This window comes from Vitis vinifera, chromosome 4 (genome assembly GCF_030704535.1).
Source record: "Vitis vinifera cultivar Pinot Noir 40024 chromosome 4, ASM3070453v1".
NCBI lineage: Eukaryota > Viridiplantae > Streptophyta > Magnoliopsida > Vitales > Vitaceae > Vitis > Vitis vinifera.
Window position 1 is genome coordinate 1,539,701 of NC_081808.1, and position 23,927 is coordinate 1,563,627.

Sequence of the window (23,927 nt, forward strand, 5' to 3'; positions counted from 1 at the left end):
AATCAATATTAAAATTTATCCGATATAATTAAGACATTATTAATTTTTGGTGTCCATGAAGAAACAGTCAATTTTTCTTTCATATCCGGAGTAATTAATTACTAATTAATGTGAAAAAAATAAAAAATAAAAAAAGGCGCGTTGTACTAACTTAAATAATAATTGAAAATTTAATTAATACTTATATTCTGACATATAAAGACGTTGAAGCGGGAAATGGCATCGGTTCATTCTCCACGGAATTTTCTCGCTTTCTCTCACTCTCTCTCTAGAATCTCGGTTACTTTCTCTTTATAAAATTTTGTAAGTCTATAACAGATCGGTTCGATGACGGTTTATGATTCTCAAGAAATATTGCTTAATTGTAGTCGTAAAGGGTTAGTAAACCCTGCTAGAATCTCTGAAACTGCTCCGCCCGAAGTCCCATTTCTCTCTTGTTTTGCTTCTCAAAATTCTGATTTGATAGGTTTCGGATTCGATTAGTTTCGATCTTTCGGGTCCGGGATGGCCAATCAAGGGTTTCATGGAGGGGAGAAGAAGAGGGGGTTTGGGGATGGTGGTCGGAGTTGGAATGACGAGAATGGTGGTGGTTTTTATTTTGATCATCATGATTTGAGTGCGAAAAGGGCTAGGGTTTTTGGTTTGGGAGATGGAGTCGAAGAAGAGGAGGGAGTTGAGAATTTGGGAGGGGGTGGAGTGGGAATTGAAGAGAGAGAATGGGGAATTGGGGCGATGGTTGTGGACGAGGACTTAGAGGGAAACAAGGAGTGGGGACTTGATCTTAATATTTTTCCTACTGGGACGAGTGCGATTGACACATTTTTTCGACATGAGACTCGGTTTGGAAAGGGGATTGCCGAGGAAAGAGAAGAATTGCCGGGATCGAATTGGGTTGAGATTGAGGAAGGTGTGGGTTTTAGATACACAAGGGAAGAGAAGGGAAAAGGAAAAGCTGTTGATCATCCAATGTTAAATGCCAATAGGCAAAAGGAAAAAGAAATATGGTTTGGTAATGGGGTGAGTATTGGAAGAACTGAAAATGAGGGAGGAAAGAATGATATGGGCGGAGTAGTTGCTGAGGATTTCGTAATGATGCCACCTGAGCCAATGGGACTCGATTCTGAAGCCCACAAGGGCATGGTTTCCGGTATTAGTGAGCTGAAGGACTTTAACCAAAGTAGAGAAAATACGGAGCCAACAGATACTTTGATGTCATTGAGGCAAAGGGCATTGTTTGTGGCCATTGCAAATGCAGCAAAAAGAAGGGAGAATGCAGTGAGGTACCGTCAAATAGCTAGAAGATCTGTGCCACAGCTAGCACATTTTGATCCTGAGGAAGCGGAGCGCTATGCTGTGTATATTAGCAAGAAAGCGCAAAAGCCATCTGTTAACAAGAAGGCTGAAGATTTTGAGGGTCCCTTCTATGAGGCAATGGAGATGATCAACAAACGAAAATTGGTTGCTGAAAAGAACTCCACGCCGCTGATTGGATGGGTGCCCTCAACTCAGGGCCATACTATCACAAAGCGCTTAGTTCCTTCTCTTGTGGATGTATCTGTGGATGCCCTTGCCAAAAATTCTGATGCAATAGTTTCACTTGAACTTATCCCAGATGTGCTGAGGCACAAAATTAGTCGAGCCATTTGTAGAGGTCGGAGAATGAATGCTCATTTCATGGAACTTCTTCTGAGGGGGTCTCCGACTGAGATACGTCTAGATGACTGTTCATGGATGACTGAAGAACAGTTCACCAATCTCTTTAGACGCTGCAAGACTAAGAACTTGACTGTAAGCCATTCTTACTTTTGATATGGATGTCTTTTAAAGTTCTTTATCTTAAGTTAGCAATAATTGTCATATTAGTATTTAGATGCAAGTGTCTGATACATTTATTTGGATTAAATAGTATGGTGTACCGAATTCCTTTTGGTTGTTTGGGCGGGTGTTGGTTTGGTGGGTGACATTTTGGGGGAGGGTTGGTGTGATTGAAAGGATTGAGACCTGGGATGTAAATGGGGAGGTCATTTGGACAGTAGTGCCACAATTGTGCTTCAGTGCGTATGGAAGGGATTGGTTATTTCTGAATTTAGGGATACCATTCTTAGAACTGTTAGGCTTTCCCTTTTGGATTTTGTAGATTGTTGCTTTTTGCATGTGGTTCGTACATGCATGCTTCTTGCATATTGGTTTTTGGTCGCTTCTCTTTAATGAATACTTTTACTCTAAAAACAAATAAATAAACAGTGGTGAAAATTTTTCGCATTTACAACACAGGCAAGATGTTAGGTCTTTACCTTGTTTTCTTCCATAACCTTTTAAATTCATAAATTGACCCCATTTAGAAATTCTAGATCTGCATGGAACTTTGCAAGAAATTTACAATCTAGAGTGATTAACTTCAGTATGAGGAGATTTTTTTTTTCTTTTTTTGAGAACTGGATTCTCAGTTATATTAGTATTTAATTAGTGTCAAAAAGGGCATGTTTAATCGCTTATAACCTATTATATTGTCATATAGAAATCATATGAAACAAATATGATAACTCCTGGTGTAAAAGTGACTCATTAATGACTTTATTCTTTTCATTTGGTTATAGTGCAGGATCTCAGTGATAGTTTGATAAAACTTCATGCAACAAAACAAATGAAACAAACTATCACTTTCAAGGATTGTTGGGTACAACTTAATTTTTGGTTGATATGATTTAAATATAATTAAAGTTTGAAATTAGCAGTTGGCAGATCTAATTAAAGGATTTCAATTTAAACTATATATATATAATTATAGTTTGCAAACCAGATAAAAATGCAAAAATTATATCAATATTAAGAAAATAAAACTATATACTAAGCAGAGAATTTGTGAGGAGATAAGAAAAAATATGAAAGGAAGCGCTGCATGACCTTTTTCAAGAACAAGAAAGTTCTCAAGAGCTGAATATCACACATGTGAGCATGCACCCCCATAAAGGACTAGTCTAATAATTGCCTTCTCTAGTGGTTGTATAAATGCCCTCCAAACTTTTTCAATGAGAGTCTCTCTTCTAGTTGATGAATCTGCCTCTATTTTAGTATACATCTGCAGTCAGTGGGAACTTGTAACCATTAATGAGTTCAAGTTTGAAGTCAAAGATCCATGAAGAGGGAAGACAAGGATATAGTTGTCTGAATGGACTCAAAGAAGGGGGTCTTCTTGGTCAAATCTTTATATTCCATCCTAGAGCCGAGGTGTACAATTCCTTTCCTTGTTGGCACGATTTGGAATTCTGAAGTCCCGTCAAAAGCAAGTTTTTTAATTTTTTTGCATAAAGTTCATGCATGATGATTATGTTTCTACATGTATATCATTTATGTTTCTCGTTGAAAATGCATAGAGATTTAGAGTTGTGAAATTTAAGAATTATAATAGTTCTAACAAAAATAGAAAAGCTATAATTCATTAATTTTAATTTGATATTAATTTTTAAGTTTTCATGTTGTTCTTGCAACCTGTTTCAACTTTGGTATAGTAATGCATTTACATTAAAATAAAATAAAATTGCTCTTTATGGTATGCTTGGTTAATAGACAATTTAATAGAGTTATTAAGAAACACTTCTAAGAGAAAGAAAAAGAAATTTGTAGATAAACAAATAGGTGATTATTCAAGTCTCTTAAATTCCTACTTATATTTGCATATATTTGGATTTTGGAGAAGGTTTTTGCAATGTCATCTTTTATGGAAGCATATATCAGCATATGCTTTCTTGTGTACAACCCACTAGTTTAAATCCTTGAATTTTGAATGAACTTAAGAATTCAAAGGAAAATGTTTGATAATTTAAACATGAATATTTTATCCAAAAGTGTTCTTAAAGCATTATTTACAAATGTTTATCACATGGCACCATACATGGGAAACTAACACTATCATACACATTCCTGTGTTCCTCACATGGCTCTTTGCCAAGGAAACAAGCATGCAAATACCCAAAAATATATATTAGTTGATGCTTTGTCTTATAATATTTTATTTATTATTATTCAGGCTTTAAGCTATCCATTTAATTTACATTGTTGCTTAACATGGTATTAGAGCCTTGTTTTATGAGAGATCATAGATTCAAACCTCGCCACTTGTTTATTTCCTCCAATTTATTGAGCCCACATGCAAGCCCAAAAGAAGGTTGCCTATGAGACAAGGTGTTATTGCTTTAGCCTAAATTAAATAAATTGATCCACTATTCAAGCCTCACCACTTGTTTATTTCCTCCAATTTATTGAGCCCACATGCAAGCCCAAAAGAAGGTCACCTATGAGACAAGGTGTTATTGCTTTAGCCTAAATTAAATAAATTGATCCACTATCTAATATCTTAAGCTTTTAAGTCAATTGGTAGCTTGATATAAATAATACACCTGTTAGTATTGACCAAGGTATTACATCTACACCTTGGTGCACCCCATTGACTTCTTATTCATGTTTGTAATACATGATAAAAATACCCTTTCTAGTAACTTTCGTTTTTTAATGAATGATACTCCTATCAATTGCCTTGTGCAATGCATAAGGACTTTGTCTCAATAATTTCTCTAGTGGATAGTTATATTAGAAAATAATATGTAGATGTAACATAAAATGTATTAAAAACTATGTAAAACTAATTCAGAAGAATGGTTTCTAAAAGCAAGATCTTATCATCTAATCAAAGACCATTCACATAATAGCATATGAAATTACCATGTTTGAATTTTTGGATAGAATATAATCAAAGTGTGACATTCTTTATTCAGACATAAATACAAAGACTAGGGTTACTAAGATGGAAAAAATTAATAAACGTGAAATCAAAACAATTTATAAAAATAAAATCTCTCTATCAAATTAGAAAAGGAAATCACAAGTCTCTATTTGGTTATTGGAAACTAGTTACAAAATAAAGATTATGCTATCACTATCATTAATTCAAATCATTAAGAAAATGAAAGATTTTTTTTTGCATAGAGAATTGATTGTTATATTTCTATCATTAAATGTGTTATAAAATTAAGATAGTGCTATCATTTGTAGATAACGGACATTTTAGCAGGTGATGAGGTCAACCATATGGATGGTGAAAGGGGGTTTGAAGAATTGGTAGTGATCCTGATGAGAATCTTGCAAGTAAGGAGCTCGAGATTGTATTGGGTGATTTTTTATCTTACAAGATTGAAACCCTCTTTATAGTGATCCAAAATGCAACAGTCATCAGTCATAAGATGTTAGACCTTCTGTTGTTGAGTCTGTTGACATGTCTTTTGGACATTCATGGATCCTTTTTCTCTCAAATCAGCCAAGATAGTTTTGACGCATGTATAGCCTATTCTTGTCTTAATGATCCTTATATCTAGTTATCAAACTAAGGTTCTCAAACCAGTCCAAGGACTCAATGGTGAAAAATAAGCCTACCCCCCTTTGACAGGAGGAGGTAGCTAAGCTGGCTTCAGACCTGTCCTAGACACTCGACAGAGGCAGCAGTGGTCAGCTGAGAAGTTCAGGTTTCCATTCAAGTGGTAGGCATCTAGGGTAGCTACCCACCCTCCTGTACTTTGAGGAGACACAAGCATGGGAAATATGGGGGGATGGATGTAGGGGAAGATGCCATCATTCTCGCCATTCTAATTCTCCATTTAATTAAAAAGAAATGCCACCATTCTACAGCCTCAGGACCACAACACGTGTTTGAGGACTGGCCCATAAGACTAAGATTGGCCCATCCTGCTAGTGCGCATTACAATTAACTACTATTCCATGCATCATAGGACTTAAGTAGCTTGCTATTGCACTTAATTATTTATTAGACTACGTGGCATGCCAAGATAGGAATAAACTTCATTAATGTAAATAATGAAGAAATAACTCAATGTATTTTTTAAAATCTATTTTTTTTATTCGACTAGGTGTTTCTGGATCCCATATGTTATGCTTTTCTTATATAACATGTGTCCATATCTGCACAGAAGGCATATCTAGTGCTCTGTTTATGTCCATTAAGTGGCAATGCTCCTTGTAACTTTACCTTGATGTGTGGTGAGTCATCAGGCTTAGAAGATAAGAATCAACAGCTTATTTAGTTCAGTTTAGAATGAAGAAATTACTGTGAAAAATGATTGTTGCTGAGCAGAAATATGGGTTATTGGATTCTGAGTTCTATTAGAGAGTTCCATGAATGGATGTTGAAGATGGTGTATGCTTTATAGGGCCTGTGTACATAGACTGGGACAGTCTGGAGAGAGAAACAGATGTTTGGGGTGGAAAATTACTAGTCCTTATTGTTTTTTTATTTTTAGTGAAAGCCTCCTTTAACTGCACATATTTTGTCCAGTAGGTGTTGCATCTGCAAATCAAATGACAAAGAGTCAGAAAATCATCTCATTGCTGTAGCCCAGGACGTGTAGTAATGTTCTTCTGATTGTGCTGAATCCTCACATGTTCATACGAGTAGTGAGAGATGTGTTCTAGTTGGCTTGGCAAGTTCATTAGGCAGAAAGGAAAGAAAAGAAAAGACAGAAGAGCTCCCCTTTGCTTAGCCTGGTATCTTCAGAAGGGGCACATAGGAGAATTCCTAAGGGGATTGGAACTTCTGAAAGAAAGCTAAAAGAAATTGTGTTGCCCCAAAGAGAAGGTGGGGGATGGGCAGCCCTCCTTTATGGGTTTTGTTGATTACTCAGCAGTCTAGTTCCTGTGGAGGTAGGGTTTTGTCCGTTATTTGGTCCTTTGCTTTTCTCTGGGTGCCAGGTGAGTACTTCATATTTACTCTGGTTTTGCCCCCTCTATTACCATTTTCCGACACTCACTTATAGAAAGGAATAACTCACTTATTATTTTTATGAGAATGGACGAGAAATTAAATACAAACATAATTAATGCTCATCATTACACCTAAAGGCTTTTGATTTTTATTTGTGCCATAAAATTGGTTAGGATCTAGTCTTCAAATTGTAATTATTTAATATCTAAATACATATTTTAGGAGTTTTCTCAATTAGGATTCAAACATAGAGTTGGGTATGGTTGAGGTTTGAACAGATTTTAAGAACCATGCTTACAATCAAATTATCAACCAAGTGGATCTGATATAATTGTAGAACCCCCCATCCGGTAATTAGGGTAACTCAGCAGTGCTGAGCTGATGATCTTTAAACTTCAACTTTGCTATATAACCAAGATCACAGTGAACAGCCATTGCGTATGCATCCATGCGTGTGGATTTTTGAATAACTACAAAGTAACTAGAAGGTTATAAAAAAATTCCAACTCTTTTAACAGTTGATATCAGTCAGCCAACTTACTGACGTAGCTACTGCATCAATTACCAGGTTGGTTTTTGGCAATTCAGTTCCACATGATGTTCTTTAAGTGATTTTGTTATGGTTGATAGATAAGTGGAAGCTTGATAAATTTTCACCTCACATTGTAATGCCATTTTTCTGTTTTAAATGTTCTTGTCAACCTGAAAAGTTCTTGTGTTCTGAAAGCAGGTGATACAACTTGATCTATGTGGGCGATGCATGACTCTCAGCACATTGCTAGGCACCATAGCTCGGTCTTCAAATTGTCTGCCTGCTTTATCTACAATGTCTCTGAGGGGTGCATGTCGGTTATTGAATGAAGGGATAGGTGTACTTGTTACATCAGCGCGTAGACTGCAGTCTCTAAATTTGGGCCAGTGCTCTCTTCTCACCCATTCTTCCATCAATGTTGTGGCTGAAGTGTTGGGACATACATTGAAGGAGCTATTTATAGATGATTGCCAAAACATCAATGCAATGCTTATCTTGCCTGCTTTGAAACGGTTGGAATGTTTAGAAGTATTGTCAGTTGCAGGCATTCAGACAGTCTGTGATGATTTTATTTCTGAAATAGTCACTGCTCTTGGTTCAAATATGAAGGAACTTGTATTGGCCAATTGCTTGTGGGTCCCTTTGACTTGTTTTGGTGGTTGATTTATTAACTATAGGACCTTTATATCTTCAGCATCAACTTCTATATATTTCTATAATGAATTAATGATAGATGGTCTCCATTGGTTGCAGCAAAATAACCGATGATTCATTGGAAGCAATAGGACGCACTTGTTCCAGTCTCTCTGCCATTGACCTTTCCAACTTGGATCTATTGACAGACTCAGCACTACATTATCTCACCAATGGTTGTCGGTCAATCCAAACACTTAGACTTTGCCGGAACAACTTCAGGTTTTTGTTAAATAATATTTACTTCCTTATTTTCAGTTTCATTAATGCATGAATTAAATGCTGTATCAGGTCATGGTATATTTCTTTCTAGTATTTTTCAATCATGCTATACGCACTCTTCTTAAATATATGGTAGAAATTCTTGTTAAATACCAAGGATTGAAGTATCAGAAAATGTGAAAATATTAGTGGTTGGGTTTTATGGAAATATTGGATGGAAATGCAAAAAAAAAAAGAAAGAAAGAAAAGTCGGTGCACCAGAAATTCATCGAAAGCCATAAAAATATTAGAACAACTATTAAATGACGATATATTTAGTTTCAACAATAGTACATAGAGAACTTGAAAACTAAAATGATGATCTATTTAGTTTGAATGTATTTACGGCTATAAAAAAAAATGATGATATATATCTATCTATCTATATATATTGTTGAATATAATGTATGTATAGTATACTATCTTTCCTTGTTAATATAGGAGAAAACCTAATTTTTCGGTTTAGCCGTGTACTCAATTCCGGCGAACCCTCTCTTCCCGAACCACCCCGGACAACCTCATCGCCGTCGGATCTCCACCACGCCGGCAACCCTTTCCGGCGAATTTTTCCGGCGACCTCTTTTCCGGGCACCGACCACATATTCCGAACCGCCGGAGGCTGATCTACACGCCAGTGGAAACCCCACCGGCAACCGGAGTCTCACGCGCCCCCACGCGCCGATCTTCCCCGTCGGACTGTCACCCACGCGCCGGCGCGTGACGGCGCGTGGCTCACTTTCCGGCCACGTCCGACACATCTCCAGGCTCGTCCGGCGGCGTCTTGGCCTTCTAGCCCTCCGGCAGCCCCCCCCGAGCCCTGCATCTCCACCTTTTGTTCTTTTTTTGGCTTTCTTGCCATTCCGACCACATCTGGCAGGGCTTCCTCTCCATCTCCGAGGCTTGGGTACTGCTTCTCTTCCTCTCCAGGCACGTCACGACCTTTTTCTCCGTTGATTGCACCTCTCACAGCCGTGGTTTCACTGTTTGTCTCTCTCCGCCGAAATCTGCACCCATCTTAGGGCTCTCTTCGATCCAAATACGTGAATATGACCACCAAAAATCAGATCTTTACCTCTGTTATCTCTGGATCTCCTCTGATTACCTCAGAGAAATTGATTGGCAGTGAGAATTATCTCTCCTGGTCTGCCTCTGTTGAACTTTGGTTTATGGGTCAAGGATATGAAGATCACTTGGTTACCCAGGAGGCAGATATCCCTGAGGTTGACCGCGTACAGTGGAGGAAGATAGATGCCCAGTTATGTAGTGTATTATGGCAATCGGTTGATCCCCGGATTCTTCTTCATCTTCAGGCCTATAAAACTTGTTTTAAATTTTGGACTCAGGCCAAAGGATTATACACGAATGATATCCAGCGTCTCTATAAGGTGGCTTTTGCTATTGTCCATCTCAGCCAACAGGACTTGGATCTATCTACTTATATTGGTCAGATTGCCTCTCTTAAGGAGCAGTTCTTGACTGTGATGCCTCTTACTCCTGATGTTGGGGCTCAACAAACGCAGCTTGACAAGTTCTTCATGGTCCTTACTCTTATTGGCCTCCGTCCGGATCTTGAGCCTATTCGTGATCAGATTCTTGGTAGTTCATCAGTTCCGTCCTTGGATGACGTGTTTGCTCGCCTCCTCCGTCTCTCGTCCACACAGACTTTGCCATCTGCTAGCGCTTCAGATTCTTCTGTGTTAGTTTCTCACACTACCTCTCGAGGAGGACGCAGTGGTACCCGAGGTAGAGGCCAACGTCCTCATTGCACCTATTGCAATAAACTTGGCCACACTCGTGATCGTTGCTATCAGTTACATGGAAGACCTCCTCGCACTGCCCATATGGCCCAGTCCTCTGATTCTCCGCTGCCTCAGCCTCCGAGCTCCTCTGCATCTCAGACATCTCAGGCTTCTATTGCCTCTGTTGCCCAGCCTGGTAATGCCTCTGCTTGCCTTACCCACACATCGTCTCTTGGACCCTGGATTCTAGATTCTGGAGCATCTGATCACCTATCTGGTAATAAGGATCTTTTCTCCTCTATTACTACTACCTCTGATTTACCTACTGTTACCTTAGCTAATGGTTCTCAAACTGTGGCTAAAGGTATTGGTTTGACCCTTCCTCTGCCTTCTCTACCTCTCACTTCTGTCCTTTATACTCCTGAATGTCCTTTTAATCTTATTTCCATCAGCAAAATCACTCGTACTCTTAATTGCTCTATTACCTTTTCTGATAAATTTGTGACCTTGCAGGACCGGAGTACGGGGAAGACGATTGGCATAGGACGTGAGTCTCAAGGCCTTTATCACCTCACCTCAGATTCATCTCCTGCAGTTTGCATTTCCACTGATGCTCCTCTCCTCATTCACAATCGTCTGGGCCACCCTAGTCTCTCCAAGTTCCAGAAGATGGTTCCTCGTTTTTCCACTTTGTCGTCGCTTCCGTGTGAGTCATGTCAGCTTGGGAAACATACTCGTGTCTCGTTCCCAAAGCGTTTGAATAATCGGGCAAAGTCTCCTTTTGAGCTTGTCCACACTGATGTTTGGGGTCCTTGTCGGACTGCGTCTACTTTAGGATTTCAGTATTTTGTCACTTTCATTGATGACTATTCTCGATGTACTTGGTTATTTTTAATGAAAAATCGAGCTGAGTTATTCTCTATTTTCCAGAAATTTTATACTGAAATCCAAACCCAGTTCAATATTTCTATTCGTGTGTTACGCAGTGACAATGCCAGGGAATATTTTTCAGCCCAATTTACTTCGTTTATGTCTCATCATGGAATTCTTCATCAGTCTTCTTGTGCTCATACTCCTCAACAAAATGGGGTAGCTGAACGCAAGAATCGACATCTTGTTGAGACAGCTCGTACTCTCCTCCTCCATAGTCACGTTCCTTTTCGTTTTTGGGGGGACGCTATTCTTACCGCTTGTTATCTGATTAATCGTATGCCCTCCTCTGTCTTACACGATCAGATTCCTCACTCCCTTCTTTTCCCTGACCAACCACTTTATTTCCTTCCTCCTCGTGTCTTTGGTTGTACTTGCTTTGTTCATATTCTCACTCCTGGACAGGACAAGCTTGCCGCCAAAGCCATGAAGTGCCTCTTCTTGGGATATTCCAGACTTCAGAAGGGTTATCGTTGTTATTCCCTTGAGACTCATCGGTACTTTATCTCCGCTGATGTCACCTTCTTTGAGGACTCACCATTCTTTTCCACCACTTCTGAGTCTCTTCCTGTTTCTGAAGTCTTGCCCATTCCCATTGTCTCCCCACCTGAAGCTATGCCCCCTCGACCACTTCAAGTTTATCATCGTCGCCCGCGTGTCGTTGCTCCTCTCCCTTTTCCTGAGGCACCTGCTGACTCACTTCCTATCCCTTCGGCTTCACCTGCCCCGGCTCTGCCTTCTCCTCATGACTTACCCATTGCTGTTCGGAAAGGTACTCGCTCTACTCGTAACCCTCATCCTATTTACAATTTTTTGAGTTATCATCGATTATCTTCACCCTATTCTGCTTTTGTTTCTGCTATATCCTATGTTTCTCTTCCCAAGAGCACCCATGAAGCTCTTTCCCATCCAGGCTGGCGACAGGCAATGGTGGATGAAATGGCTGCTCTGCACTCTAATGGCACTTGGGATCTTGTTGTTTTACCCCCTGGTAAATCTACAGTTGGTTGTCGTTGGGTCTATGCAGTTAAGGTTGGTCCTGATGGTCAGGTTGATCGCCTTAAGGCCCGCTTAGTTGCTAAAGGCTATACTCAAGTTTATGGTTCTGATTATGGTGACACATTCTCCCCTGTTGCCAAGATTGCTTCTGTCCGCTTGCTTCTCTCCATGGCTGCTATGTGCTCTTGGCCTCTTTATCAGTTGGATATTAAAAATGCCTTCCTTCATGGTGATCTTGTCGAGGAAGTTTATATGGAGCAACCTCCTGGTTTTGTTGCTCAGGGGGAGTCTGGTTTAGTGTGCAGGTTACGCCGTTCTCTATATGGCTTGAAACAATCTCCTCGAGCATGGTTTAGCCGTTTTAGTTCTGTTGTTCAAGAGTTTGGCATGCTTCGCAGTACAACAGACTATTCAGTTTTTTATCATCATAACTCCTTGGGGCAGTGTATTTATCTGGTTGTTTATGTGGACGACATCGTCATTACAGGCAGTGATCAGGATGGTATACAGAAACTAAAGCAACATCTTTTTACCCACTTTCAGACCAAAGACTTGGGAAAACTCAAGTATTTCTTGGGAATTGAGATAGCTCAATCCAGTTCTGGTGTGGTCCTTTCTCAAAGGAAGTATGCTTTAGACATCCTGGAAGAAACCGGTATGTTAGACTGTAAACCGGTAGACACACCTATGGATCCGAATGTCAAACTTGTACCAGGACAGGGGGAGCCTTTAGGAGACCCTGGGAGATATCGATGGCTCGTAGGTAAATTGAACTATCTCACCATTACTCGTCCAGACATTTCTTTTCCTGTGAGTGTTGTTAGTCAATTCCTACAGTCACCATGTGATAGCCATTGAGATGCCGTAATCCGTATTCTTCGATATATCAAAAGTACACCAGGCCAAGGTGTATTGTACGAGAACAGAGGTCATACTCAAGTTGTTGGTTACACAGATGCAGATTGGGCTGGGTCACCCACAGATAGACGTTCCACTTCAAGGTACTGTGTTTTTATTGGAGGTAATCTAATATCTTGGAAGAGTAAGAAACAAGATGTAGTGGCCAGATCTAGCGCTGAAGCCGAGTATCGAGCTATGGCTTTGGCAACATGTGAACTCATATGGTTGAGACATCTTCTTCAGGAGTTGCGATTTGGAAAGGATGAACAGATGAAACTCATCTGTGATAACCAGGCCGCATTACATATTGCATCCAATCCAGTCTTCCATGAAAGGACCAAGCATATTGAAGTTGACTGTCATTTCATTAGAGAGAAGATCGCATCAGGATGTGTTGCTACAAGTTTTGTCAATTCAAATGATCAACTAGCAGACATCTTCACTAAATCTCTCAGAGGTCCTAGGATTAAATATATTTGTAACAAGCTTGGTGCATATGACGTATATGCTCCAGCTTGAGGGGGAGTGTTGAATATAATGTATGTATAGTATACTATCTTTCCTTGTTAATATAGGTCACATGTATGGTAGTTAGGACTCCTAGCCTTGTATATATATATCTCTCAATTGTAAGTAGAGATTAGATGAATGAAAATAAGGTTTTTCTCCTTTCTCTCTCTCAACATATATATTGTTTAAAATATTTATAATTTTATTTACTATTTTATGTTTTCTTGTATTTAATTACTATACAAAAGATATAAAAAGGATACAATATGAAGATTTGTCATAATAGTTTTTCTATGTTCAACAATCAATTGAATGAATTTTGAAAAGAAGATAATTAAACTTTTATTTCCATATTTATCTGTTACATGAAGATATAAAATCTAGAGCCATGCAGGAGACATATATGAAATAAATATGTATGTTATAGCTTATATGATATAGGGCAAAGTTGCCCAAATGGCTGTGCGAAGCATTTTGCGTAGGCGAGAACTCAGGATCAAGTGGCCCAAACCTTCCTTTTCTTTTCTTTTTTCAAAAAATAAATAATGCAGGATGAGCACAATATTCCCGCTGAAATATAGGTGACGTATTGGAAAAAGTGTGAAAAAATCACAAAAATTGGCAATTAATCACCAAAACTTGGCTGAACCAAATTTTAGTCCAAAAAATCATATCAGCCACTGCTGATACACTGAACTTTCAGAGAAAAATCACTGATATTCCACAAAACTTTAATCCTTATTGAATACTGAGAAACAGACATTTATGGAAAGGCTATTTGTTACTACACTTGCTTCTCAATACTATCTTGTTTTTACCTATTAAAAATAAAATAAAATCAAATAAAATTTGTAACCACTTTGTTTTTCATTTGGTTTACTCAAAGAGGATAGTTAATGGGGCTTACAATTGCAGCATGGCAATAATTTTTTCTGAATGCTAGAATTGACTATTGAGGACCTTCAAGTTTGTGGGGTGCATCAACATAATAATGGTCTGCAATGATTCCCTTTTGTAGCACAAAAAATTCTTGTCATATTTTTCAATCTGCAGTTATGAAGTGCAGAATGCTCATATTCATCTAAGTACAGAAGGTTTTTTTTCACTTGTGGAAATTGGAAGGAGATTTATGGTTATCTAGCTATTTCTTAACTGGGTCAGTATTAAGATTGTGATGTGTTGAGGCCTGGCTCAAGTGGTAAAGGGATGGGGAGGTTTGTGTGAGGTTCCAGGTTCAAGTCCCAATGGGGCAAAAATTTACCTATCAAAAAAAAAAAATTGGTCTTGTTGTGTTGAGTTGAGAGAGCTGTCCCTAACCTAGTTCTTTGGAAACCCAAGCATTCTTTGGGTAAAAATATTTTTATTTATTGACTTATTTATTATTTTCTGTTTGGCTATGTGAGTAAATTTTACATTTGACATTTGTAAAAGCGGGAACCTGCTGGAATCACGTAGCTGGCCCCAAATACGTGGGAACTGTGGATAATAATACTTGTGTTTCTGCTAGGCACTACTAAGGTTCCCTCATGTTATGTTTTTCCTTGTTGGAGTTCCCAAGTGTTGATGGCTAATTGCATACTCAGTTGTTCTTCAAACAATCTTATTAATTTTGTTGGTATTCTTTACATGTCAGTGATGAAGCTATAGCCGCATTCTTGGAAACTTCTGGACAGTCTCTGAAACATCTCTCTCTGAATCATTCCAGTAAGGTGAGACAATTGCAGCCTGTGATTGAATGTATTTTTTGTGGAATATTCTCTTTTTCTTTATAATATTCAGAAACCGGTTGCCAAGAATAATATTGGTCCCTGTAGCAGTGTTTTTACCATGCATGATTTTTCTAACCTGTCTCTTCCTGGATATTCTTTATTTTTTAAACCAAGCAATAATATTTGTTCACTGTTGCATTTTTTTTCTTTTGTGTGTCGGGGGGGTGGGGGGTGGTATGCTTTCTTTTAAGTGTCTGGAATATCAATTGTTGTGTGCTGATCCCTGCCTATCTACATTATGATGGAGCTGCAGAATCAGTTCTGCAGAATGGATTGATTAGATTTAAGCTTGATATCAGAATGGGCTGTTCTGGGACTACATTTCTGGATTAATTGATTAGAGAGAGAGAGAGAGATGGACTATTTGCATCTCAGTAATGACTCTAACATGTGACTTATTACAGGTTGGGGACAGCACCGCTGTGTCTCTTACCAAGTGTTGGAGAACTCTATTGACTTTGGATTTATCTTGGTGTCGAAATTTAAAAGATGAGGCATTTGGGCTGATTGTGGACAGCTGCTCGTCACTGAGGTTGCTTAAGCTCTTTGGATGTACACAGGTACTCATTCCCTGGAAAGATACATGTTCTTGCAGGCCAGATATATTTAAACTTTGGTCTGACAAACATTGTTTTTATTGTTGCATATACAATTTTTATTGGTGCAGCGGAAGGTTTGTTTCAAAATGAAACAAAAGAAACACTCAATAACAAACACAAAGATCATAATAGAATCTGAAAATTGGGGAACAATTCTGAAAAATATATTGAACTCCTCTCTAACAATTACAATGAGCCTTTAAATAATGTTTGTAATGCAAAAATAAAGGAAATAACTGAAATAGGAAACTAAAAATAGAAATGAATGGAAATAAAAACTAATCTAAAATAGAAACTAATGATGATTGTGTGCGGCTCCTTGACTTGCTTAAAGAAATTTGGGCTTGTTATGTTGGTGGATAACGGTTTATCTTTCTTAGTAACCAAATTGTTTTCTAACGATTGAGACTGTAGCATCAAAACAATCTTCTTGTCAAACCACCAAAAAACAATCTTGAACTTTCGGGCCTTTCTTAATCTATGCAATCTTGTATGGAGAAGGGTGTTTCTCAGTTTTCAAATTTAGTGTCTTCACCAAAGCCTTGGAAACAACATTCTCGCTACTTCCACTGTCAATGATCACGTTGCACACTTTATTACGAATAGTGCATAGAGTCCAAAATATTTTATGTCGTTGAGAGTTGTCCAACTTTTTTGGGGTAAGCAAAGTTGTTGGACAATGCACACCATTTCTTCTCCCAAATCTCCTTCTACAAACTTAGCACCCTCGTAGATATCTTCTTTAAGAACATGTTCCACTTCGTTGCCACCTTCTTCTACAAAGTTAACAGATCGTCTATTCGGGCAATTATTTGAAAGATGGTCTGGCTGGTTGCACCAGAAACACTTCCCTAGATTTGGACGCGCATAAGGGTCATTATTGATTTGTTGTTGTTGCTGGTTTTGGCCTTGAGTATTAGATCGAATAGGGGCTGAAGTTTCACTTCGATTTTGTGTCGAATTTTGAGTTGAAGGGGCATCTTTATTGCTATTATCATTGCTGCCTGAAGTTGTTGTCCCCTTTGGAGCAGAATAAGCTTCTTGGGTTGATCGGCGAAAGTTACCCTGAGTACGCACCATGGACCTATTGATTTGACTTTCCACTTTCATTACCAAATTAATTGCATCTATCATGGTCCAAACCTCTTGAAGAGCCAATCGATCTTGAATGACCAACTTTAGGCCCCCAATATAACGAGCAATTAATTGATTCTTCGTCTCAGTCAAATTCATTCAGGCATTTAATCGATAAAATTCCTCTATGTATTCGTTCACAATCCGGTTGGTTTGCCGACAATTTTGATATTGTTGGTATAAAAATTATTCATAATCTGGAGGGAGAATTTGTCCTTGTAATAACCATTTCATCTTAGGCCAAGTACGAACACGTTGTTTTCCTTGTCATTGACGATTATATTGAAGTTGTTTCCACCATGCAAAAGCTCCATCTTTTAACTTATATGCCACAAGTTTTACTTGATTTTCTTCTGAAATATTCAAATAGTCAAAAAAGTTTTTGACAATATAGATCCAATCGAGAAAATCTTCAATGTGTAGTCAATCATCGAAACTTGGTAAATTCATCTTCATCTTAAATTCTTGGTTATTTTGACCCCGATTGTTAGCTCGATAATTGAAATGAAAATCATCTCCTTCTCCAGATGAATAATCCAATCTCCGTTGCTACCTTTGTTGAATATTCCTCCACCATGGAAGTTGAAAATCATCACCATCTCGAAAAGGTGGACAAAACTCATCTTGTTCATAAAAAACTCCTCATTGGAGGTTGTCGTCATCACGGTGCCTAGGAGCTCGCCGATTCCAACGCTCATACACTTTTAATGGATAAGGCTCGCGAAAATCACGATTTGCAATTGGATTCGTGCGAATCGGGCCTCCGCCATTGATTTCCGAACCGATCTGTGGCCGGCGTTGGTCGTCATAGCTGTCCTCTTGCCAGTCGCCACGTTGGTCAAGTCATTGCTTCATAGGTTCACATTTCCCTTCAATAGTCAATGCAACCACCATCTGCATGAGGTTGCGAAGAGTCTCATCGATCTCGTCGAGTCACTGCTCAATCTTTTTTAACCGTCGTTCATCGTCGATAATTCATTTTCCACTAGAATCGTCGTTAGCCATCAGATCGAGGTAACAATCCTTGCTCTGATTCCAATTTTGGTGCAGCGGAAGGTTTGTTTTGAAATGAAACAAAAGAAACACTTAATAACAAACACAAAGATCACAATAGGATCTGAAATTTGGGAAATAATTTTGAAAAATATATTGAACTCCTCTCTAACAATTACAATGAGCCTTTAAATAATATTTGCAATGCAAAAATAAAGGAAATAATTGAAATAGGAAACTAAAAATAGAAACTAATGGAAATAGAAACTAATGATGTAGGAGGCTAAAAATAGACACTAATGATGATTGTGTGCTGCATCATTTATGTTCTCCTAATTATTTCGGGTATTTCACTATAAATTTTATTGTAGTAAATTTTGAGTATTTCTCAAAATAAATATCCTTCTCTTTGGTGCATAGGGATGGCCCCACATTTTTCTCTAGATTGACCTGCATTGGAACCTACATCAACCATAGCCACCCCTCTGCACCAAGGGTTGAGTTTCTTTTTGGTTGTTGCCTTTGCATGGCTTTTATCTTGCATGTAGTTCATTCACTCTAGTGACACTGCAGATTACCGGCCTAGTGGCCTTTTTGGGCATTGATTTAGGTTCAGTGATTGGTCAAAGACTGGAGTACTGCATGTACTCAGTGGGAGGGCCTGAGAGCATACCACCAGTTGGTGAATGGAACGACATGGACATAAAAACTACGTATTTCATAACATTATAGCATCTCACCCCATAGATTTTAACTGTTCAACTTGGTTGGCCATGCCTCAAAATCTCAATTTAAAGAATTGAAAACTCCTACAACCATGCCTGTCAATGTAGAGGGAAATTTGTCATATTCTCATTTTTCATCATGTTGAACATTGGAAACACTTCAGACAGTTTGGGTTAAGATCTTTTGGTCTCTTTTCTGCAGATTACCCATAGATTTGTCCATGGCCACTCAAACGCTCGTGTTCAGATCATTGGATTAAGTGGGCCTAATAAGGTCTTGGGACACCTTGACCTCATTGAACCTCAACAATCTCCATTGCGCTATTCCCCAGTGACAAATAGACCCTGATTCTTGAAGTTTGGAAACACTCAGCTACCTGATGTTTTCTGATTCATCGCTTGGCATCTCCCAGCTGATCAGGAAAATACCTTTGGTCATTGATTTCCTTGCACCAATGTCATTCTTAGTATTTAATAGTAAATTTCACCCACCATATTTTGACAGCAGAATAGAGGATATGGACACCATACTGAACTGTTCTTGGAAATTCATACAAAATTGGAAGTGTGTTTTCAGAGGTATGTAATCAATTCCTGTTGCATTTTTCCTGAGAATGTGTTCAGACATTATGCATCTGAGAAGTGTATAGTATGGATGGGATATTGAATAATTTGCATGATTAGATTGAATAAATCAAATTTCTTCCATTTTAATTGACCTGACATTCCAGATATAGGCTGAAATGTTACTTCATAGGTTGGAGATCGAAAATATGTAGCAAAACGCAGGTATGATATGATGTTCTGAGTGTCAATGTGTTTCCCCCATTTCTATGTTTTTTAGGTAGAAATTCATGGGCACATATTTTTAATTTTCATTTTAGTTCTGTTCAGTTTCCCATGAAACAAACACCTCCATAGAGATTCTTGTGCCAGAACGTTTCTGTCACTGCTTCATTCTGATGAATGAATTCAGGTAAAGAAGCTTATGATTCTTGCTGCTAACATCCACTTTTAGCTGATGAGAGATCTTTTTCTTCTCTTTTTCTTTTTTTTTTTTTTTTTTTTTTATTGTCTTTTGGCAATGATGTCTCCACCCAATTTAACAGTGATTTTTCTTAAAAATAAGTGTTTACTTGTATTGTTAAAAAAAAAAAAGTAAATTACTCTTCTAAAAACACTTTAACCCTCTGATCTCATGGGTACTACAAAGTTAAACCTCTGATGATCTCATGGGTACTACAAAGTTAATCTCTCTCTCTCTCTCTCTCTCTCTCTCTCTCTCTCTCTCTCTCTCTTTTTGTTTTTATTTTTGTGGTCTCAAGAATCTCTAACACAATTTTCTTGAGCAATGACAATGGAATTTTACTAATGACTTAGAAATGTTCTTTTTAAATCAACTGAAAATTCACATTTGCATTCCACATAACATCTGCAATAATAGGTTTTAAAACCCCTGTTCAATTTGACTACCAAAATCACTAAACAAATTTAAATTAAAAAATAAAAGGAAGAAGAAGAAGAAGAAAGGAAATGGTGTGACAGGAAGGACTGTTGGAATGGTTCAGTAAGGAGAAGGGGATTTATTTGGGCTCAAAGGCTTATCAGATCATATTCATTCACCTTGAGGAACAGAGACCGCACTAGAATTCACTTATTTTTCCTTTCTAGCAAAGCAGAAAATAAAATATTTCAAGACTAAAAACCAACCAGATAAAGAACTCCCAGGTATCCTTCAAACATCCTGGTTATTTATAGAAGCTTTACACTTCAAAACCAATGCAAGAACCATGAGAATAACAATAATCCCAACAGACGAACCTCCAACCCTGTGAATCCAGTAAGGATCAAACCTGGAGAAGCGCCGGTCCAAATACTGAGACAAAGTGATGGCAAATATCAAGACCATGAGCAGTAGAGGCAGCCAGGAAACAAGGCTGATAGGCTGCACATCAAGTTCAGGATCAAGCACGGGTCTGCGATCAATGTAGAGAGGAGAAACCACAGCAAGCAGAGCCAAGCCTATAGCCCCCAGCCTCTCATATGAAGAAAACCTAGCACTCCTGTATGTAGCTCCTTGATCCATTCAGGAAAGTACCTCTTATCACAAACCACCCATTTTAAATTGTGGGACTTTATTCTACCAGGGCATCAAAAAAAAATTCATTTCAAAATTCCAGTTTTCTGGTGAGAATGGTATGGTTCACATTAAGGGCAAACTCTCCATAGACAAACTTCCCCAGCTGAGAATCTTTCTAGAAAAAAAGATTATATTCTTTAGGGAGATCAGGAGTAGGCAGCTTATTCATGAAGTTCTAACTACTATAATGGATGGATGACACTAAGGTAGTGGAAAAGGACACCACTATTCTCCATTAACAAAAATTTCTACTTGATGCTGGCTGCATTAACTATTTGGAATCTGATGCTGTCTGTATCACCATGAACTCTCGAAATACTTACAAAATTAGAGAGAGAAAAAAAAAAAAAGTTGATAAAGTAAGAATTTATGTAGAAGTATAATGATGTTCAAGATTGCCTAAACCATCGATTACCCAATTGAGTATTGGCCCAGAAACACTAAACATCAGAGCTAGGCTGTTGCTGCTGTCAATTTTCATACCTTATCAAATTAGACATAAACATGATCTTGGAAACTGGATTTGAATTATATGAAATATATGTATATTACTACCATCAATATATAACAAAAGAATCTTTACAATTCAGCAAGTTTAAGTAAAAGAAACTGCCGGAGGATTACTATCCATAGCTCAGAATGAGAGAAAAGAGAGAGTATACCTCATAAGTACCACAGTTAAGAGGGTGTGAAATTTGAAAAAGCAAGCAGTGGAAATCAACTAAATAGACCTAACTGACACTGCTGGAGCTCTTTGATCTATTCCCACAGAGCCTTCTCATCCATTTCTTCTGTGTTGTTGTAAGATCAAACAACCTTGTATGAGATGAAGGGATTTGTTGAGGTACTCCAGCCATTGGAAGTTCAGCAGGAAGCGCGGCAGCAGTGCTAGTGAAGGCATTTAGAACAAGGAATGCCAGTATGGGAGAGAGGTCCAAAGTCCCTCCAAGTGGTGGGATAATCCCTCGGAATATGTTCAAGTAGGGGTCGCATAAAGTGCTGAACAAAAAAGCATTTACATTAAAGATTTTTTATTTTTAAAAAAAAAGGGTTGAAACAAATCAAATTCAGAATGCAGTAAGACGACCCCCCAACTAAAATTCACAATTCTTACTTGGGTTGTTCCTAAAACCATAAATTGTACCAGACCCAGTGTGATTCTGAAGGCAGAGGTCTGAGAAATGGACTCTGACATTCAGGTGGAATAGGTTTTTGGACCATGTACACAGTATGGGAGGGAGAAGACATCAAGACTTTTCTTTTAATCAATGAAACAATAGTGTTTAATACAAGGAAAAAGAAAAAGAAAAAGAAAATCAAATGGTTGGAGGCTCACCTGAGGGGACTAACAATGGCAGGAGGAGAGTTTGGGAACCAGGTCAAAACAAGCCTGACGATCAACAAGGTGTTATAGATGTTCAAGAAATTGAGGATGCCATTAGCCACCACAATCCCCGCCACTGAATCACCCGGTAAGATGGCAGCAAAGTTTTGATTGGACAAAGGGTTCAAATTCCTCTGCTTTCTGCAATGAATCTGAAAGCAGCATTCAATTTTATTCATGCCAATTAATGGAACAAGAAACCTGTTTGAAATAGCATAAAGAGCTTTCACTGTATACTATTTCCAACAACTTCAACAAATCAGCTCTTGATCTTATTTTCCCACCATTGTTAATCTTATGATAAGCAAATATCAATTTCAAATGAGAAAAATAATCTTACTTTCTTGAGGTCTCAGCCTCTAATCTACCACAGCACTACTTGGGAGTAGATGGTTATGGCACTGAGAGTAATAGCTACAACCCCTATACTGCCAAGCTACAAACAATGAATACTGAAAAATAAATCTAATGACAGCAACTTGGGAGCTAGAAATTGTACAAGTTTCTGAATAATTTTCATGGTATTTGATTTTCTTTTTCTTCCCAAATATCAATTTCAAATGAGAAAAATAATCTTACTTTCTTGAGGTCTCAGCCTCTAATCTACCACAGCACTACTTGGGAGTAGATGGTTATGGCACTGAGAGTGATAGCTACAACCCCTATACTGCCAAGCTACAAACAATGAATACTGAAAAATAAATCTAATGACAGCAACTTGGGAGCTAGAAATTGTACAAGTTTCTGAATAATTTTCATGGTATTTGATTTTCTTTTTCTTCCCAAATATCAATTTCAAATGAGAAAAATAATCTTACTTTCTTGAGGTCTCAGCCTCTAATCTACCACAGCACTACTTGGGAGTAAGATGGTTATGGCACTGAGAGTGATAACTACAACCCCTATACTGCCAAGCTACAAACAATGAATACTAAAAATTAAATCTAATGACAGCAACTTGGGAGCTAGAAAATAAGATAGCTCCTTAATGGGAGCTAGAAATTGTACAAGTTTCTGAATAATTTTCATGGTATTTGATTTTCTTTTTCTTCCTACTTTCTACAGTAAACCAAACAAGAAATTTTGGATTCCTTCTTACTTATCCCTTTTTTTTTTTCCTTGTTCTTTTTTCACTTCCCCAGTGGCTTATGACACATGCATAGCATCAAACTTTCACAGCAGATTGTTCAGTAAAGAAAGAAATTTCAGCAGCCAGGTGTTTTACTTGGAGGTTGAATTTTCCAATAGAATTTGTACCTGCTCTCGCGCCCACAAAAGAAAAGCAAATGGGGACGGAGAGCTTCCAAGAAAATAATTCTACAAACCAAAGCTCTGATTAACCAGAATCAATGCATCTCAAGCCAACAAATGGCAATTTGAATGAAAGCAGGAACCAGTGATTCATATATACACATACCTGGCTGAAGTGGGCAGATAAGGAGGAGAGTCTGTTGAGAAATGGGTTCTGAGAAGCGAACAGTTGAAGCAACGCGACGCATCTCTGAGTGGCGGAAGCGACGGAGCTGTGGAACTGGCGAATGAAATCTGGAACACCACTTGTTTCTGGGAGTGTGAGCTTGGTCGGTCTGAGAAATGGAGGAAAAGATGTTTGAAGAAATGCCGAAGAGAGAAGTGGGCAGTTAGCGGCCCAGTTGGGGGCCGCGCACCTCGCCCGCTCGGTGGAGGATTCGGTCGACGGAGAAGCCATCTGGGTTCGGACTTTGGTGGGTGTGTCTTGCGGAGAGAAGCAGCAGAGAAGATAACGTGTGGATTGGGAATAGATTTTGGGCCGTACGCTTTCCTTCCACGTAAGTGCCACGTAAACAGTCCGCATGGCTAATTGTAATCGG

The 23,927-nt window shown here is 38.4% G+C and overlaps 3 protein-coding genes across 3 annotated transcripts; 1 reads left to right on the forward strand and 2 right to left on the reverse strand.

Moving 5' to 3' along the window:
• The first annotated feature begins 209 nt into the window (after positions 1-209).
• Positions 210-19,267, forward strand: LOC100252702 (uncharacterized). The gene is made up of 6 exons (XM_010650085.3): positions 210-1,788; positions 7,500-7,933; positions 8,055-8,216; positions 14,967-15,042; positions 15,507-15,662; positions 18,756-19,267. The coding sequence occupies exons 1-6, from the start codon at positions 505-507 to the stop codon at positions 18,900-18,902; spliced, it is 2,259 nt and encodes a 752-aa protein (XP_010648387.1). The 5' UTR covers positions 210-504; the 3' UTR covers positions 18,903-19,267.
• Positions 19,268-20,113: 846 nt separating this feature from the next.
• On the reverse strand, positions 20,114-21,114 carry LOC100247309 (uncharacterized). The gene has a single exon (XM_010650086.3). It carries the CDS (start codon positions 20,637-20,639, stop codon positions 20,289-20,291), a length of 351 nt encoding a protein of 116 aa, XP_010648388.1. The 5' UTR covers positions 20,640-21,114; the 3' UTR covers positions 20,114-20,288.
• A 107-nt stretch (positions 21,115-21,221) lies between these two features.
• On the reverse strand, positions 21,222-23,926 carry LOC100242172 (ylmG homolog protein 2, chloroplastic). Its single transcript, XM_002279998.4, has 3 exons — positions 23,495-23,926; positions 22,030-22,229; positions 21,222-21,692 (listed from the first exon to the last, which is right to left on the reverse strand). The coding sequence occupies exons 1-3, from the start codon at positions 23,909-23,911 to the stop codon at positions 21,425-21,427; spliced, it is 885 nt and encodes a 294-aa protein (XP_002280034.3). The 5' UTR covers positions 23,912-23,926; the 3' UTR covers positions 21,222-21,424.
• Position 23,927: the final 1 nt, after the last annotated feature.